Source organism: Hemiscyllium ocellatum, chromosome 11, assembly GCF_020745735.1.
Source record: "Hemiscyllium ocellatum isolate sHemOce1 chromosome 11, sHemOce1.pat.X.cur, whole genome shotgun sequence".
NCBI lineage: Eukaryota > Metazoa > Chordata > Chondrichthyes > Orectolobiformes > Hemiscylliidae > Hemiscyllium > Hemiscyllium ocellatum.
This window is the reverse complement of record NC_083411.1, coordinates 37,895,904-37,916,475: the sequence shown is the minus strand read 5'-3', so window position 1 is coordinate 37,916,475 and position 20,572 is coordinate 37,895,904. Positions and strand designations below refer to the sequence as shown.

At 38.4% G+C, this 20,572-nt stretch overlaps 1 protein-coding gene across 2 annotated transcripts in view; it reads left to right on the top strand.

The window, feature by feature from the left end:
• The window catches only part of arhgap20b (Rho GTPase activating protein 20b), a 114,532-nt gene that overhangs the window by 15,112 nt on the left and 78,848 nt on the right, over nucleotides 1-20,572 (top strand). For both annotated transcript variants that reach the window (XM_060832520.1, XM_060832521.1), the window contains exon 2: nucleotides 20,193-20,278. In XM_060832520.1, the coding sequence (XP_060688503.1) occupies nucleotides 20,193-20,278 (86 nt within the window). The remainder of the gene's footprint in view (nucleotides 1-20,192; nucleotides 20,279-20,572) is intronic.

The following is a 20,572-nucleotide window of genomic DNA, read 5'->3' as shown; positions in this document are numbered from 1 at the left end:
GGGTAGTCAGGAAGGGCTGCTGCTTAGGGAACTGAAACTCCTCAAGCAGCAGCTTCTCAGTTATTGCTTCTCAGAGTCGATAGTAAGAAAGCAAAGGACAGTAAAAACAGTTGTTACCAGAAGAGTTCAGTAGAGGTGCCGTAATGTGTCTACATTTCAGTTCCATCATTGAAACAAAGAAATCACTTTACCCTCCTCTCTACATGAATATAGACCCATTCGTTAAATGTTGGCAGGAAGTCTTACATTTTTCTTGGCTCTGATGACAGGAAGTACTCCCGTCACCCTGTCGCTGAGAAGGTTTCTCTACAGCTCTCTCTACTGCTATTTTTGCTAAAGGCTTGGAGACTCTGTCCTGAAAGAATTTGGAAAACAATTTACTATTTGTATTGTAATGAGGCATGCATGGAAGGAAGTCAACTGTGTTAGTTTTGCATTGCAATTGAAATCTTAATTCTAAACTTGTTTAGAATTTAATAAAGCATCTTCAAAAAGCACAGGCCTCTCAGTTTAATGTTTCATGTGAAATGTTATTAAATTAATACTGCTATTTTTGACCGCTTGAGATTGACACCAAGAATAACTTTTAACTATTCTATAATATGTAAATTTCTGTAAAGTGAATTTACATAGGAGAGCTAAACATTCACTGGTTTGCTGGCTTACTACCTTACATTATGTATCTATCTTAGCAAAAATCCAGTTTCCAAATCAACAGGTTTATTAATAATATTTTAAAATATTTTGGGACTTAAATGATTTCTACACATATGCTTTCAGCTTCAGCCAGAATTCTGATTTATATCAGTTACTTAGCTTCTTTATAGTTTATGCATCAAAGTGTAATGAAAAAGATCATTGAACAGATTAAATTAATCAAACATAGGTCCATTAAACCATTGAATACTACAATAAAGCCAACATCGTAGCATTTCAGTGGGATTTTGAGGCTGGAATGTGTTGTAACAGAATACTCATTCAGAACTTAAACACTGCTAAATAGAGACTGCAAGTTGAAGATTCCATTTTGTGCTCACCAAAGTAGCAAACAGACTTGAGCAAAAGGACACCACTTTATATGGTGTGAGAGGACAGTACTGATTGATTAGACCATCAACGGTATGGAGATGCAGCAGAAACAATTAACTGTCAATCTTAATTCTTAGATCAGGTAGATAGTTTGTGATTAGTCAGGGTTTGCCATGGGGTTGCAGCAGATGTTGGCTGTCTCCATGCCCCTCTTTTGAAAACAGTGCAGCATATGGACAAAATTTACTTGCATAAAACAGGTCCTGTGTATTTATATATGTAACTCCTTGAATGCTTCAATGAATCACACTGTGAACATGACCGAGGATCTTTATTTTGTTTTTAGTGTAACTCTTAGCATAATTCAGCTTGTTCCATTGTTAGTTTATGCTGAGTTTGTTTATCTCAGTGGGTGACAATGGAAGTATGAGAATTTAGCTCAATGTTTCTCCATTGGGAAATGTTCCTACATGTCTGCTATCGAGTGATTTCTCCTGGGTTGTGTGATCATTTCCTTGTGGTAAAATGGCTTGCTAATATTTAGTTAGTATTAAAACTTGCATCACTATAGTGGTTAAGTTATTGTGGAGCGACCTGTATACTTGGAACTATACCAGGAAATAATTCAACATTTCCACATGAAGGAGTTGATGAATCAAGAAAATGCATACTTCTTCCTTTCTTCCACAGATACCCCAGCCATTAATACACCCTAACCAGTGAACCAGTAAGTTAGCTGCAGCCCAATTTCTGTTGCTCTGTGGACCTCAGTATACTTTCTGGAATAGTTCATGTTACTTTCTCAAGAACTGCACAATCTCAGGATTTTGTCAGAGTTAGGAGTTTTGGGGAGGGATTAGAGGAGTGAGAGACACGGGAAGTTGAAAGGAACAGAAGGACGATAAAGATAAAAGGGCATACAGACAGACAGACAGCGAGAGAGAGGGGGAGTGAGAGCTAGAGAAAGATAAAAAGAAGCAAAATGTAACCGTACAATAAACAAACAATTGTTCATGACTGTATCTTTCGATGAATGTTAACAATTTGCTTGGCCTTTTGAGCTGTGACACTCAAGATATAACCTTCGTTTGGAATTTGGCTAGAGATAGATTGCATTACTTGTAAATGATACTTACTGTACTTTGATTAGCATATCTGAAAAACTGAAGTAACCAGAACTGAAGATAGGCCAGCAGTATCAAAAAAGCGTCAGAGCAGAAATTGAAGGAGTTCGGCTTTCAGTCATAAGGCAAGAAAGGAGTAAGAAGGTGATCGAAGATGACAGGACGGAGCCAAACATTTAGAGTCATAAAGCCATAGCAGAGAAACAAACTCATTCAGTCCAACTCATCCATGCCAACCAAATTTGGCCCATATCCCTCTAAAATCTTCCTATTCATCTACCTATCCAGATGTCTTTTAAATGTTGTAACAGTACCTGCATCTATCTTCCTCTAGCACATCAGTCCACATACGAACCACCCTCCATGTGAAAAAAATTACCCCTCAGGTCTCTTTTAAATCTTTCTGCTCTCACTTTAAAAAAATGCCCTCTAGTTTTGAATTCCCCTATCGTAGGGAAAAGACATTATCATGGTAAATGTCAAGGAGGATCCAAGAAGTTTCAGACAGAACAAGAAAAATAGAAAGTTAAATCTCACTTAGTGGAGGAGCCACAGGGTGGTATGGCAGAAACTGACCATCCAGCACTGCTCATAGGGATATTTTCACTTTAGCTGTATGCTTGACCCAAGCCTAATATGACATGTGAAACCCTCTCACATTATAGATTCCCACTGATTAGTTCAACATTTTTCCTTTCCAATTTCTCTCCCGATCTGTTGCTGGGAACAGTCTTACATAACACTGAAGTAACTCTTTATCATAAATGAAGCCAAACTTAACATTTAGACATAGTTTGCAGTCAATAATGTGACATTGCTAGGCTATCGAATAGTGGGCTTCCTGAAGAAGGGCTCATGCCCGAAATGTCGATTCTCCTCCTCCTTGGATGCTGCCTGACCAGCAACACATTTTCAGCTCTGATTTCCAGCATCTGCAGTCCTCACTTTCTCCTATCGAATAGTGGGACCAATAAGTTAAATGTATTCCTGTCTTGTCTGATATTCAGTGCATGTTCAGCTAATCCTGCTGGCTTTCCTACACAAAAATGTTGCACTTTGTTCCCTCTGATGGTGGGAGCAAGTCCCTCTTATTCAATTAGGACTGACCTCAGAATGTCTAACATGGTCATTCTCTTGTTTCATTGGGTAGGGTACAATTTTTTAGAGCTGAAAATGTGTTGCTGGAAAAGCGCAGCAGGTCAGGCAGCATCCAAGGAACAGGAAATTCAAAGTTTCGGGCATAAGCCCTTCATCAGGAAGCCCACTATTCGATAGCCTAGCGATGTCGCATTATTGGCTGCAAACTATGTCATTCCTGATGAAGGGCTTATGCCCGAAACGTCGAATTTCCTGTTCCTTGGATACTGCCTGACCTGCTGCACTTTTCCAGCAACACATTTTCAGCTCTGATCTCCAGCATCTGCAGACCTCACTTTTTCCCCTACAATTTTTTAGATTAGATTTATAGATTCCCAAAGAGTGGAAACAGGCCTTTTGGCCTAACCAGTCCACACCACCCCTCTGAAGAGGAACCCACCCAGACCTATTTCCCTCTGACTAATGCACCTAACACTATGGGCAATTTAGCATGGCCAATTCACCTAACCTGCACATCTTTGGACTGTGGGAGGAAACTGGAACACCCGGAGGAAACCCACGCAGACACAGGGAAAATATGCAAACCCCACACAGACAGTCGCCCGAGGCTGGAATCAAACCTGGGACCCTGGTGCTGTGAGGCAGCAGTGCTAACCACTGAGCCACTGTGCCGTCCCATCACATTTGCTTCGTCACATTTGTTAATATTTATGGTTATGTGAAGTTACTCGCTTTTGTAGTAAGAATAAAAAGGATAGAATTTTGTTTTAAGAATGAAACTTCTCAATGTTGATATTCTTAGAGCATTAGGTGTATTCATATAAAACACAGATAGCTGTCTGGCAGGTACAACAAGTGGTTTAGAAGGCAGATGGCATATTAGCCTTTATTGAAAAGGGAGTAGAAAACAAAAATACCACAGCTCTATAAGGCTTTGGTTAGACCCCAGCAGGACTTCAAGGCATAGTTTTGGTCTCCATTTCTATGGAAGAAATAAGTTTGTATAGTCAGTGCTACAGCAAAGGTTTATTGGATTGACTCACGATTTGTGAGCATTATCCTATTTGAGAAGCTGAATACGTAGTGCTTGTAATGAGGTCAGCCAGGTGGACCTCATAGGATATGAGTTCCCTGATCAGGGACCCTTGGCTGCCAGATATAAACAGGAGTGTCAGACATTCTGTTCATACTGAGAGCTGGTTCTGAAACAGTTGGATCAGCGTCAAGGATTCTCAATGTGTAAATAAAGGGTGAATTATTGATGGGATACTGGGCTCTGTGGAGTTATTTTAAACTAAATTGGGTGTAACTCTCTGGGGTTTAGAAGGTTGAGAGGTGAACTCATCAAAAATACAATATTCTGAAGAAGCTTGATAGGATAGACATTAAGAGATGGTTTCCTCTTACTAAGGGGTCTATGATACAGGGTTAGTGTCAAGATAAGAGATTGGTCAGACTGAGAGTCAGAACAATTTCTTTACTCAGGTAGTTATGTATTTTGGAAGTCTCTATTCCAAAGGCTTGTGGGTGCTGCCTATTGAAAATATTGCCTTTGCTTAGATTCATATTTCATCAGTAAAAGCTCCCTTTAACAAAAACATGATATATTAACAATAAATTCTCATCCACGCTGACCATCCAAAGAGTATCCCACCCAGATCCATTCCCCCACTACTCTACATTTTCCCTTGAGTAATCCACCTAACCAACCCTGAACTCTATGGGCAATTTGGCATAGCTAATGCACCTAACTTGCAAATCTTTGGACTGTGGGAGGAAACCGGAGTACCCAAAAGAAAATCACAGACACAGGAAGAATGTATAGACTCCACACAGACAGTTGCCCAAAGATGCATTCGAACCCAGGTCCCTGACGCTGTGAGATGTTTCATGTTTTACACATAGATTACCACAGCAACAGCTCACATACAATAATAAAATCAATAGCCAGCAAACATTTAAGGAAAACATTTCAAGAAACAACTGTTCACAGAACATCTTAAAAACCCCCTTACTGTTTTTATTCCACTGTTCTTGTAATTAAGGTTCCGGGAGTCTGACGTATCAAAACATAATCTCAACATTTATGTTGTTCAATCTGTTTTATATAGCATATGGAAGACTTATAAACCTAACTTTATGTGAATCAATAATCTATCACTGTACTATGAAAAATGGATTTAATAGATTTAACAGGATTTCAGATTAACATAAAATTGGAGAAGAATCAACTCTAATTCTGCAGTGTTGTACTGGAGTTTCTGCCTCAATTTTGGTTTCAGTCACAAAGAGGTTTCAAGTCATGATCTTCAGAATTTGTGCCAATAGTGGTATTCTCAAAATAACCAACCTGATACCATGTCCATAAATAAATTTACAGGTAGATTCTTCATATTACTGCCCTCTCGTATGTTATCAAACAGGCCAAACCCCCTTCAAATACAACAAAGAGATAGCCTAGATCCTTTTATTAATTATTATGAATGTTTCTAATTTAAAGACAAGTGTAATGTGCTATGTTCCAGATGTAATTTGATTGGTTATGGTACCCGGCTTTAAGTAAAACACACTTTATTCTTATCCTAAAGTTAAAATACAAACAAAAAAAAAGAAGAATTGGTCTAACTTTAACTCTATTGGAAAATTTAACAGAATAATAAATTAATTAACTACTACACAGCAATGGTTTGAATCTAGTAATGTCCTATAAACACACCTTTGGCAAAGGAACATCAATAAAACAGATTGTCTCACATGTGATTCTGGCAGCTGAGAGAACTCCAGCTTTTTGTTACAGCTGAGAGAGATGTAACAGGTTCCACAGCCAACTTAAATACCCCAAATTACTGAAAGCTAAACTCAAGTCCTGTTTCTGTATGAGCCTGACCCCACCCATTCAGGCTGCTTCTTTTGCTCCAACTTTTAAAACAAACCCTAGGCCTCACAAACTGTTTACTTTATTGGCTTCAAATAGACATCTCTATACCTCTGTCTCAAAACCTCTCCAAACAAAGGACAAAATACAGCTCTTAAAGCCAGAGTATTGTGGCTTAATTTTGATTTTCTTTTTCTTTGCTCTTACATTGTCTACCTTACGTTATACCTTCAGCAATACAATTAATCAAACTGAATTAGATGTCTGCTTCAACAGTAGTATAACAGCATATGAGAAAGCAACTAAAAACGCAGGTGCTTTGCTCGGATGTAAAACCTGAGCAATAGCCAAGCTCTGTTATATTCCTGATAACCAATGGTGAAAGTAGAAACCAGATCCAGTTTTTACTTGAAATAAATTCATTCACAGACTGAAACATTGCAAGTATATATCTCCTGATTCCACTCTATTCCAACTCAGTGAATATCTCTTTATATGTGCTCAAGTAACCATCCAAACAATGTCCTTCATCCTGTATTACTTCTGTCTTAATTGATACAATTAACAAGCTGCATAGAAATTATGCTAAGATTTTACAAAGTTAGACTATTTTTATAGAGTTTTACATTTAGTCTGTTCATCACTCCAGAAAAAAATATACATAAATGTCAGAAAAAACACAGAGCAGTAGAAATAATAGTAAATGTAAGATGGAGTGATGGGAAAATAGTTAGAGAACTCAAGCTCTCCAGAAATGCCTAGGTGAAATGTCATCCACATACCAAAAATAATTCCCATACAGTTAAGGTAAACCCAAATTGATGTGATATATTAAACCCATGTAGGACTAGGGGATAGGAATTTAAACTTAGGACAAGTGATAAATGTTTTGAATAACTTGCTTGGCATGCAAGTGGTGTAAAAAATTTCATGAGTGTTAACTGTTTGGTTGGATGCAGCCAGGAAACGTGAGGGTACTAGAAGATTAAGCTTTCATATATTAAATAACTGATCTCATCCTACACTTTAAGTGGTGATTTTTTTTCTTGAGGCACAGTTGCATTGGTAGTAACATTCCTCTGGAAGTTTGTCATTCTTCACAAGTCAAATTAAATCAGTGACAGTCCGCAAGCTATGCACAGCTGTGTTAAGTCTGCTTTGACTGAGTACTCACATAGCCATTGCATTCTCACTGGAATCACTAGACAAGGATTTGGATCATTGGCAGATTCGTTCCATCTGTGGCTTAAAGGTCCTGAGGTTCTAATTCTGACTTCATCTCAATCATTGCCCTGTCTAGAGACCCAGTTAACTTAGTGCAAACATGTCTTTAATGAAAGGCTTTCACACTGCCTAGTGCATTGATATATTAAACCTTTGAGCAGAGTAAAATTTTCTTACCTAACACGTAACTTGGTTATATATTGGAATAGTGCTCTTCAGTCTATTTCCATGACCTTGCTATGTATCCAAACAATTCTCGTGTTTCATTCTTTTTATTTTCTGTTGTTATTTTGTCCAAAAGAAATCCCAAGTTTATAATAAATCAGGATTGAAACATCTGTTCTTTCTTCTTCAACATGTCTTGCATGTGTCAGAACCTTTTGAACTCACAAGTATTTTCTGAGTCTCTAGTTGCTTATTCAATGGAGGAAATACAACTTGCCTTTAGATCTTTTATTTATGAAGTTTCAGACTAACAAACAAAAAGTGACCTCTAATTCTTCAGAGTATAGCAGCTGTATTTTGTGATGATATTTTCTTATCATTAGGAAGTGTGAGAAAATCTACCTTCCCAATAAAAAGATGTATTCCTCGTCATTGGCACAGACATGAATTCAATTGTTGGTGCCAATAAAAACACTTACTTTTAATGTCCTTTTTGTGAATTTTATGCTGATGAAGGTGAGAAATATTAGTGTTGCTGAAGGAATTTCAAGCCAGATGCTGTTAGGTCATTATCCCACAGTTAAATGCAGAATAAAGCTCTTACTACTCAGCCCCAATAATTCTTCTTGATAGCCCAATATCAAAAGTATGAGCTGAAAAATGTGTTGCTGGAAAAGCACAGCAGGTCAGGCAGCATTCAAAGACAGGAGAATCGACATTTCGGGCATGAGCCCTTCTTCAGGAATCCTGAAGAAGGGCTCATGCCCGAAACATCGATTCTCCTGCTCTTTGGATGCTGCCTGACCTGCTGCACTTTACCAGCAACACATTTTTCAGCTCTGATCTCCAGCATCTGCAGTCCTCACTTTCTCCTCCAAAATCAAAAGTATGCTTGCCATTGCACAATGGGCTGTTTCTCTATTTCCCACACTTGGCTTCTGTATCCTGATGAGTTCAGATTGTTACCTTATACTGAATTAGGATCAATTTTGTGCTGAGCAACTGAATCGAAAGACTTCAAACTCATTTCAAGTAGGATAACAACAGATTAAAGATTAAAGATGCTTTTGTCAAGCTAGTTTTCATTTGCTTTAATACAAATTTCATGACTGAATGAATGTCATCGAGTCACTATTCTGTCCAAATTTTTAAACACCTCTTAAAATTCTTATTAATCCCATTTCAAGAACCTTAGTTACTTTAATTACTTTAGTTATTTTAAAATGTGCTGTAGCATTGACCAATTCCCATTTCCTTTTCTATCGCTATCTCACTTCTCAGTCCAATTTCCAAATAGCCTCGGTTCTATCGTTACTGTTGTTCAATAGAGAATGGACACCCATGGTCTGGATGGATTTCCTTTTTGCTGGCATATGCATCTCCATACTATGCAATTTACCCTGGCAACAACCTTCAAACAGTGAAGTTGAATGTTAGTTGAATGTTTAGATTACTTACACTGTGGAAACAGGCCCTTTGGCCCAACAAGTCCACACCGACCCATTGAAGCGCAACCCACCCAGACCCATTCCCCCCTAACACTACAGGGGGTTTATCATGGCCAATTCACCTTACTGCACATTTTTGGGTTGTGGGAGGAAACCAAAGCATCTGGAGGAAACCCTCGCAGACACTGGGAGAATGTGCAAACTCCACACAGTCAGTTGCCTGAGGTAGGAATTGAACCCTGCCTCACAGCGCCTGAGACCCCGGGTTCAATTCCCGACTCAGGCGACTGTCTGCGTGGGTTTCCTCCGGGTGCTCCGGTTTCCTCCCACATTCCAAAGATGTGCGGGTCAGGTGAATTGGCCATGCTAAATTGTCCGTAGTGTTAGGTAGGGGTATGGGTGGGTTGCGCTTCGGTGGGTCGGTGTGGACTTGTTGGGCCGAAGGGCCTGTTTCCACACTGTAAGGCTAATCTAATCTAATCTAAAACCCGGGCAGCAGTGCTAACCACTGTGCCACCGTGCCGCCCCATGTATGTATGTAATGTGCTTTTGCAGAACTTGTGGACTACTCTGCCTTCCGACTATAAATGCTGCAAGTTAACATTTTTATGTGAATTAGGTGTTTCGGGGTGTTGAGATGGTAAAAAGAAATAAAAACTATATTTGCTCGATTTTAAAGCAATCCATTTAAAAAATTGTTCACTCACAGGATGTTAGTGTCCCTGACTGAGCCAGCATTTATTGCCCATCTCTAGTTGCCCTGGTGAAGTGGTGGTGAGCTGCTTTATGCCTTTACAAATCCTTAAACATGAACTTGCAAATTGTATGGAAACAAAGATTGCTATTGTAATTAATCTGGTTGGCACACATTTATTTCAAGCTGGCTTGTTTGACTATGCTCTGAGTAACTATTTGTATTAAAATGAAGACATTTCAGATTGTAGTAGATAAATCAGAGGCTTCTAGCTGGCAGAGAGATTTTTGTATAACAAGTCTGAAAAATTGTAACACTGATCGGATACTTATGAGACACAGCAACTAATGGCTGAGGTTAATGTAGACCAGATGGAGAAGGTTGAGTTTTGAAACAGCCAGTGCTATGTGCCAGCAGAAATAACTAATTGCTAATACTCCTCTCCTAGACTCAGCAGTTAAAATTCAGAGAAACAGGAAAAAGTAGAAAATAGTTTCAATTGGGGACTCCATATATCTACTGACAGGCGATGGGGTTCTGCTCGAGCATTGCAGGATTCGATTACAAATGCTGTGATTCTGGAAGAAATTATGGAAATTATTTGTTAAATGTGAAAAAATATATTGGGATAATTTAAGTGTTTATTTATTCTGTGCATTGGTGCTTACATCAATCCATTCAAAACTGTTCCTACATCTGGTGTAATCACAATATAGGGTTTTGAAACCTATGAAAAATAGTTTTAATTAAGAACACAAAGCTGGTGGTAGAAAATAGCAACAAGGTGCCTTTGAGGGGGTGAGCTGGCTGAGCGGTGGTAATGATGTAGCACAACTTGCTTCCATCCAGTTCTTTCAATGACTAGTTTTCCCAGTACGGCATTAACATTTTCAAGATGTTGATAATGACGCTGAAAGGTGCCAGGCCAATATAAGCAACATTTAGAAAAGGTTAATATCCCTACTGAGAAAGGTTTCAAGCATTTTTATATTGATTTTTTGGGACGAATCATTTTGTGTTCATGAAGTTGAGGGATTTGTGGAGGTTTGAGATTCACCTTCATCTACAGGCTCTCTGCTCTTACATGCAGAAATATTAATGGCTACCTTCTTCAAGAAAGCAGAGGGATTCTGATTACTATGCCTTCCTTCATTTTAGTTTGTTTTCTTGTAATGTGTGCCCTTTTGTTTGCAATCAATGATGCACTCTCAAAGTGACATAAGGAAGTGTGCACATGTTCCCAGCTGTATCCATTATGGGTACCTGTAAGGGACTGTATTGGGTTGTATTATAGTGTTTGATGTCAGAAGCCTTAGGCTTAGACAGATAAATGGCAAGTAACATTTGTCCCAAAAGTCTTGTCTCAACAGTATATGTACCTATACCACACTGGCTGCAATCATTCAAGATGACGGCTCACCACTATCTTTCCTGGGCATTTAAGGATGAGCAATAATTGCTAGTCTAGCCAGTGACACTGACATACTATGAAAGAATAACATTTTGAAAAGTTAATATAACAAGTTTTTCAATTGTAATTTGCAGCATGAATCTGTGCGCTGTGAAGCATGGTGTTCTTGAGATATTGTGAAAGAGCTGTAAGGATGTATGGAGGTTTGACATGGACAAACAGTAGTTGTGAATCGATCTACAGGCATACATTCCAAGCTAGTACTTTGGATGCATGGTGCAGTCGAGTGACCTGGCTTTACCTGATGCTTTAAAATATGCTTTCTTTCCTTGACAACTTCGCTGACCCCGCAGCAAGTACATGCAATGCAATGCCTGGTGTATCATATTGCTGTCCGCTGGAGGGAATAAAGAAAGGTCTGCATTTATATAGCACTTTTCATGACCACTGGAAACATCAAACTGCCTTTAGTGCAAATGAAGTACTTTTGAAATGTAATCATTATTGTAAAGTTGAACACTGAAGCTAGTTTCCAGAAATAGCAATGTAATGCAAATCATCTATTTTTTGTGATGTTGGTTGAGGGATAAATATTATCCAGGGCACCTGGGGATCATCCCTTACCCTATTCATCTTCAAAATAGTATCGTGGAATCTTTTATATCTACCGAGTTGGCACTTCCGATTTGATAATTACCACTGAAATCTAAAGTTCACGATAGTGGCCTTGCCTGTTGGCTAAATGACTCCATTAAAGAAAGCCAGCCAAAAGTAAGAGCACATCAGAGGTATTTATCTGGCAAGGATGAGGCCTTCCCCAAGATTTAGGATCTCCAAATTTGATATGTGGGGACATTGAATGCTGTCCAACATCACCAACTGTATATTCTCCCTCATTAATGAACCGGAATGGCAGACTTGAATTTAATGTCCAAGCCCTGAAGTGAGACTTAAACTCAGAATCCTTGCGGTTCAGTGACAAAGTTGTTACTCACTGAGCCACAACAGACACATTGCAATGGTTTGTTGGAATGCCATACAGATAACAATCCTCCTGGCACCTTGACAACAAAGCACAATCTCCATATCTCCGTACTTTTCCCAAAAGCCTTTTAATGGTTATGTTATGACCAGGTTTCAGGTGAGAATCCCTAAGTTATTTTGGTTTCAGGTGGATACTCCAAGTGCCTGGTTGAGGAGGACTGAACTGACTACCCTTTTTATTAGCAGCATCCTGGATGCTTACATCAGGCAGTTTCCTGTTTTTGACTGTCTCCTGAATCAGTTGATCTGTTTTCCATGGAGTCATGTGCAGCTTATTTCCCTGGAATTGTGGAACAGACTGGTCATCTTCACTTGGCCTTGCTGTGTTTGCTTGACTGGCAAACGTTTTCATCTTTCAGATGTGTTACTGAAAGATTATTTTGACTCAGCGTGCTCTCTGTCACTGCCATTGATGGGGTTCTGTTAAGAGGATTGAAAATTTCCACCAGTCCTGTCAAGTCTGTGATTTCCTCTACATTATTCATGTTAATAGCTCTCTTATACCAATACAAGAAAACTCATTGGATTCTTTCTACTGATTGAGTTTTTCCTGAGTCTTGGAAACTAAATGAAAACATTTACCGGTTGTCCCTTGACTAGTTTATCAAATACAGTTTGTTCCTGAAGCAACTCATCTGATGACATTGGGGTTGAGAGATAGGCTCAAGACTGAAAATTTATGTGTGTGAACAATCTACGCATTTCCATTCTCTTATGCACGTAGTATTCAAATGTAACTTGTTGCATTCCTATGCATTTGACGATTATTTCACCTGTACCATAGATGTCTGTAGGATGTACTTCCTGCTTCTTCAGCCACTTGTAACTGGTCTGATAGGGCACAAACACACAGTCCTACGTCAAGCTTCAAATAAACAGGATAACCATTGACATAGATACATTCCGTGCCTTCTGGCTCATCTAGTCAGCAAGATCCCACAGAAATGCCTTGGGTACTTTCTCCACTGGAGATAGCTCATCCAGTTTGAGCATGTGTCTGTGGGGCCTTGATATCCAGCGGCACAGACACTGGTTTTTAGCTTTGGGTGATTGGCTGTTAATTGCACAGGTTAGTTACATGGCTCCTTTCACTGTTTGTACCCTCCAAAGTGAATAGAGCCTATTGCTGTCTTGACGTAATGTAGGTCCTTTCCCCTCTGGGTCTTTCTATGAGTTTTTCTAATTTTTGCTTCCATGCTTTGAATAGGTTTATCTCTCAATGTTAATTCTTTCTTTGACTGTCAGAAATTTGATCAAGTTTAATCAAAAATCCCAACAACAATTCTGTTTCTTATGTATTCTGATACCAAATCTCTTTATTCACAATGTTTCCATGTATCTGTGCAGGTGATGAATGAAATTGTCCACTGCATCCCCGGAAGCTGAACTTTTCTGTTGCATCTTGTCCATATAAGAACTTCTTCTGTTGTTAAATTGAAGTAATTATCATTAAGATGCCTTCAAAAGTATTTGTGCCTATCTTTAGTATTGAGAAGACTATTACATTATCCACAATGCAATCCATTGAATTGTACCAAACTGCTTAGTTTCAGATATAGTGTTGAATTTTGAGGCCATGCTTTATCTTTAAAAGTAATGCATTCGCAAAGATGGTTTACTGCCAGCAATCTTCCTTTGCCTATGTTTTGTCTAGGTCCTGTCTAATGATCAGTGGTAGAAGCTACACCGCCACAGACACTTTGGAGAAGAGGCACTGTCCTTTGTTGGCAGGATGGTTACTGCCTGATAAAAATAAGTACATCCACATTGCCAGTGCCCTGGTATAATTAATTAAATTAATTAATTAATTTCTAAATGTCACTTGGCAATGCCCTCCAATTCCTATAAACCTCTGATGCACTGTGAGCAATGTGTGAGATCTAGGAGGAATGCATTAACACCGTATTTCTTCAGTGAAGGCACTGTATTTCAAATGTCGTATGAAGACATTTCAGATGCCACACTTTGTTACAGATATAGAATCATAAGATGCTGAATGTTTCCAAATTGCATTCTGATAATCACAAGTACATTCCATTCTACAATGTTCCTGACAACTGATTAAATTTGACTCAGCTTGTTTAACAAGATTGCGATTCTAATGGGGAATTAGCTCTACATTTTAAGTAAAACATTTGTAGATTAAATGGAACAGTATTTCTTTCTATCAAATTACTGTAACCACCATCAAAAAAGTGTTCTATATAGCATCTTAGTCATTCCTGGGTGCTATATTTTCAGTGTAACATTTCAGGTAACATGCTTCTTCGTGCAGATTTCTGAGGTGATTTAATTAAATATTTAATTCGTAGAACAGCCATAAATCATAACTAAACAGAAAAGTAATTCCAAAATCAATAAATTATAAAAAGAATGAAAAGCATTATTCCTGACATTCACATGAAGAGCAATACACCATTCAGCTCCTTGAACTGTTTGGAATCTGAGTCAACAATTAAGCCTCAGCCTTTATCTGTAATACCTCACAGACTCTAAGGACTTGTAAACATACAGTCCCCGGGTTGTAAATGGGTGTTGATTTGTACGCAAACCTGAACACAATACAGAACAACATAAAGGTGCCATTCATACATACAGAAATATTCGTATATTGAGCCTTTTAAAATAACCAGCAACACATTTTCAGCTTTTAAAATTATACCTCTGTAGATTGTGTTCATAAGTACGAGCATTCATAAGTCAAACATTTGTATATCGGGGTCCCCTATAGCCTTAATTACCCTTGTCTGTTTCAGACATTCTTACTTATAAACTGATCGTGTGTGTGTATATCTGTGTGTGTGTACCTGTGTGTGTCTGTGTGTGAAGTGTGTGATGTTAGCATTTCTTTTTCTCAGGGTGACTCGATAATCTCCCCAGAGGAAGGTACACTGGACCTGAAAAGTTAACTTTGATTTCTCTCCATAGTTGCTGCCAGAGCTGCTGAGCTTTTTGAGCAACTCAGTTTTTGTTTCTGATTTCCAGCATCCGCAGCTCTTTCGGTGTTTATTTGTGTGAATTCCTCTCTCTTTCACTTGAGGAAACATTGGTAATTGGTTCTATTATTTTGTAGACAACTATGCTTTTATTTAAATATAATACCTACGTGCTACAAGGGGAATTAAAATATTTGTTGTGATGATTGAGAGTGGTTTAAAGAGAGCTGAGCTGATTCTCCCCCCTAAGCTGCTCATAATAATTGTTGGAGAGATTGCAAACTAGGATTATAATCCCTAGAAAGTAGAAGGGTAGGAAGCAATTTTGATGTAAGGTTTCAAAATATTAAGGTGAACTGATTGGGGAGATAGACAGAAACTATTCTCGCTGGTTGAGAAGTCTAGGACTAGTGACATAGTATAAAAGTTAGAGTTGGGCCTTTCAGAAATGAAGTTAATAAAGTTCATGTAAAGGATGGCAGAAACTGAAACCTTCTTTTGAAAATGGTAGATGATGCTTGGCCAGTTGTTGATTTTAAATCTGAGATTTTTGTTAATCCTAAGTATTTGTGATATGGAACTTGGTTTGTAAATAGAATAAGTCACAGAATGACAATAATATCATTGAATACAGGGTTGAAGGGCTAAGTGACCTACTCATGTTCCTATTTTTTATGCCTTGTTAAATTATTACAATATGTCAGTTATAACCTGGAGAAGTTCACCCTGAGTGAATTGCTTCATCCTGTTATGTTTGGCATGCAAAAGGACATCTGGGGACCAGTGAGCTGAATAAGGGAAAGACTCATCAATTATTCACGAGAAGATTGTTTATTGACTTCCACTGATGTATTTACAATGGATTTCAAATTCACTACCAAAGGCTATTCAGCAAAATAATGTATTAAAGTAAAATTTTTATCACATAACTGAAGGATTCTGGTTGGACTCTAAGGAACAAATTTTCCTAAGTGTTTTGCATCCCTATAGGTTTACCTTTGCATTGCAGTGGACTCTACACCAAATGATTCATTCACAAAACATGTTGAAATATTTTGACAACGTTAAGTCATTATGAAGATGCAACCTTTTGATTCATCTTTCTTATTACTTCCAGGGCCTTCCTTGACTCTCGAGTAAATGTAAAAGTGCTCTCGAAATTAACTAGCCATCACTTCTCTCCTAGATGTTTCAGGTGTTTTTCCTTTATCAAATATATTGATAAACATTTCACAAATGAATTTCCTCTGACTTAATTATCAATGCATTTATGCATACATTTTGGAATGTTCCAGATTCCATCACCAGACTTCTAAGTTTGTAATTTCAGCTGATGCGAGGCAGTGCAATTGTCAACATAATGAAAAGATAAGATCAAGCAAGCGTTTCATCGTGAATATTATCCAGATATCTCTGCTGAAAGTTGCAGCTGTTTGAACATTAGGCAACAATACAAACAAAGTTAGTAGAAAAGTATATCAATGTTGTCATAGGATCATCACCAAGTCCTTTCTTCTTGCTATCAGAAGAGCAAAAGCAAACTTACAGCTTCAGAACAGGTAGAAGAGGTTTTACTGACTAGAATAACAGTTACAATACATTCATAATTACTCAATGCATGCAGTTTACTGGAAACCTTCCTAAGATTAATTTTATTTGCCAGAAGCAAAATGATCAGCCATGAAGAGTAACTGTTCTGACATTTTTGCAAAGAACACTCAGTAACCAAACATGTACAAAAGTACAAAATATAAATTGATTTATGGCACAACTAGCAGACCAATGATGTCAATCTTGCAGCTTTCAGTTTGAAACTCCCAGCAACAAACAGTTCATAGATTACAGCCAATCTGTCCTAATTATTTGCGATATTGTGAAGGTAACATTTATGGTTGTCATATGATAAACATTACTAAAAGCAACAAATTGTGCCTGATTCAGCAAACACTGGAAATTGTCAAATGGTATTAATGAATATTTTTCTGTAATTTTTTTCTACAGTTATCTGTAGTTTCACAGGTCAGTGGTTCATGAAGTATCTTCATCCTTTATTTTATTAAAGAGCAAAAAAGCATGTAAGGGATTACAATGGATGTAGGATGACTCATTTTCATCTCAAAAGAGAAATGCCTCTATTAAAACATTAGCATCTAAATTAATCCAATAGAGGGCTTTAACTAACAAGTCTAACCATTGGGTAGCCATGCCGTCATAGTTGTGCATAGTCTTCTCAGTGAGAACAAGCAAAGCATGTGTCAGACTGTATATGCAGTCAAAATATTGTCCAGGCTTGTGTGGGGCGGAGGGGGTGGGGGGGGGGGGGGCACTATCCTCTGTTGGAAAATTACAACTTCCTGTTTTGTACTGCTGTTGGATGTGGGAAAATCAATTGAGATGCAAAAATTCAGTGTCTCTTGGTTAATGGGTACCATTCAGACATTGTATATCATTTATTAGTTTTAAAGTAGACATAGATGTTTGTAGCTTTGAAGTAGAGTAAGACAGATAATTTACAATAAAATCTACTCTACTTAACCAATGTGTACATGAAGGATATATATCAGCAGTCCTTTAGATAAATCTTGGATTCAATGAGTCCCTGCCTGTATTCTGTTTATATTAAAGATATAGACAAAAATGCATTACAAAAATTGACTAAGAATGGAAAGAAAGAAATTGAACTTGCATGTATCTTCCATAACATTGGGACATCCACAAGACCTTGACTGACAATGAGCAATGACAACATTTAATAGGAAACACAACAGTCAATTTGAGCACAGCAAGGCCTTGCAAGCCAGAATGTCTGTTTTTTAGATTCAGTTTGAGCAAAAAGGTTTTGGAGTGAACATCTTGGCCTTCCTCAAATAATGTCATGGGATTGTTTAAAAATTACTTTGAGAGTGCAGACAGGAAGCTAAATTTTACCTGTCCTTGGATTGAACCAGCAACTCTTGAGAACTGGGACCCGAGCAGTTGCTGGACACTCTTGTTGGCGTCACTTTACTGGCTGCAGCTCAGAACATTTAGTGGGGGCATGGCCAACCACTTGTGAGACAACACTCATATCCTGCCAACTTCAGATCGCCCAACCAATCACTCCAATTCAGGTCAGGTGCTGAATTTTACCACAAATTGCCTAAACTTGCAATTTTGGTTTCTCTTTGTGTGGTCTTGAAAATTTTCTCATGCTATCCTTACAAATTCACCTTATTACCCATGGACTAACCATTGTGGCACCCACCGATCCTATTCTTCCAAGTGCCATACGCAGTAATTCTTCCCAGTGCTGGATATCTCAGAATGCCCAGAGCTGACATTGTCTTTGAACGCCAACTATATACCAAGTCAAGTGTTGGCATTTCTGCGTTGTCCTTTACTGTGCACATATTAAGACGTCAAATACAAGCTAACACTTCTCAGGGCACATAGGTGGCATTGCTAATATTTCATGGCACATACAGCTACTTGGAAGCAACCAGTTGCATGAAAGTTTGGCACAGCTGTTAACCTGATGGCCACTGTGAGAGGATGGCCACCATCCTCTCATATGGCAGGTTTCTCTTCAGCAGTTTTCATCATTCGATGTCAGTCAGGACATCCTCAGCCTGGGGTGCCACAACACTTTATTCCTCTGGAGAAAATAACATTGAAGATAATGGAGCCCACCCATCCTTCTTGTGCATCCTGAGGATTCCAACTGTGTGTCAATTCAGGTGATCCCCCCTTATGATTTGTATAGTGCATCGCATTTTGCCCTTATCCTCTCAATGCCAGCCTTCCCAATAGCCCAGTATTTGCCTGGGTTGATCTCAGAAGTCACAATAAGATGAAATAAACTAAAATTATGAGTATCTATTACAGACTCCACTGTATACAACAACCTCTTATTCATAAAAAAATCCTTTTAGTATATTTAAATCTCCTCAAGTACTAACCCTGTTACAGAAACAAACACTTGTATTCATTACTCAACACCAAAAAGAACAAATTATTTCATTACGTATTGGATAATTCAATCAAACAGCGGATTTATGTGATTCCTCCCCCACTTCCCCCCCCACTCCCTGCCCCTCACTGTGTTAATGGGGGGGGGGGGGTTGTGTAAGTTGTTAAACAGTGGTAGTGCTTTAATAAGAACAAGTTAGTGTTAAGCTGACAAGCATCAATTGAAACTGTCAGCGCAGATTTATTTCTGAAGGAGGACCATTGGACCCAAAACATTAACTGTGCTTTCTCTCCACAGATTCTGCCAGATCTGCTGAACTTCTCCAGCAATTTCTATTTTCGTTTCAGAGTAGAGATTTGTTATTCAACTCACAGAGACTTACAGGTTGCTTTTGTTCAAATGTAAAGGGCAGTGGACTTAAAGATCTTGAAAGCCTGACAGTTCAACAAACCTCATTCATTGTTTATGAGCATTTCTACTGCTTAAAAAAATTGTAACAGATATTGCATAAGAAGGCCCTCACTTCAATAAACAAAATGAAGTATTTTTGAACTCAGCACTGAATTCAAATGAACCTGCTGAGTTTGGGCACCCTCCATGTGATAGCCATTTCCCGACAGGCTGTGCTTTTCCAGCACCACACTCTTGACTCTAATCTCCAGCATCTGTAGTACTGACTCTCGCCTAATGTCATTAGTGTGCCTTTACTATTGCTGGGTAAAAATCCTTCAATTCCATCTCTAACAATTCTCTAGGTGTACCCACATGACATGGACTGCAGCAATTCAATGAAATAAGCTCTCCACTAGCTTTACAAGGGCGATTGAAGCTGACAATAGCTGCTGGCTCAGCCAATAATGCCCAGATTTGACGAACAAAGGAAAGAAAACGTTGGGAGCAGTCAGTAAATCAGACAGCATCTGAGGATGAACAAATGGAATTAACATTTCAGGTTGACAAACTGTTATCAGATAGCTAATAGATTGAAGGGAATGTATAAACCACGTAATTCATACAATTATTCTTCAAATTTCTTCTTAAAACTTACGAAGTGCAGCTTTTTCAATTACTTGGAAATTGCTTGACTTAGGATACAGTTGAATTAACAACTGGAAGGGTAGTACAGGCACTTTATATTGTGGACCACATTTCACCTTAGAAGTATTATCATAATTATTATGCTTTTCTCACACAGAGGATGAAACCTGCAGTGGAAAGAAGGCGCTCAGCACCCACTATGGCCATTAGTAAAGCACTCAGCAAATCAAGAACTCCATCCAGGTGAAAGCTTCATTTTCTTAATAATTAAATGATGTTAAACATTTGAGTAATTTCACTCATATAACTGAGTCAATGATGCAGAGTGTTGGATAAAATATAGAGTCATAGACTCATGGAGATGTACAGTACGGAAACTTACCCTTCGGTCCAACTTGACCATACCAACTTCGTATCCTAACCTAATCTAGTCTCATTTGCCAGCTTTTGGCCCATATCCCTCTAAACCCTTCCTATTATATACCCATCCATATGCCTTTTAAATGTTGTAATTGTACCAGCCTTCACCCTTTCTTG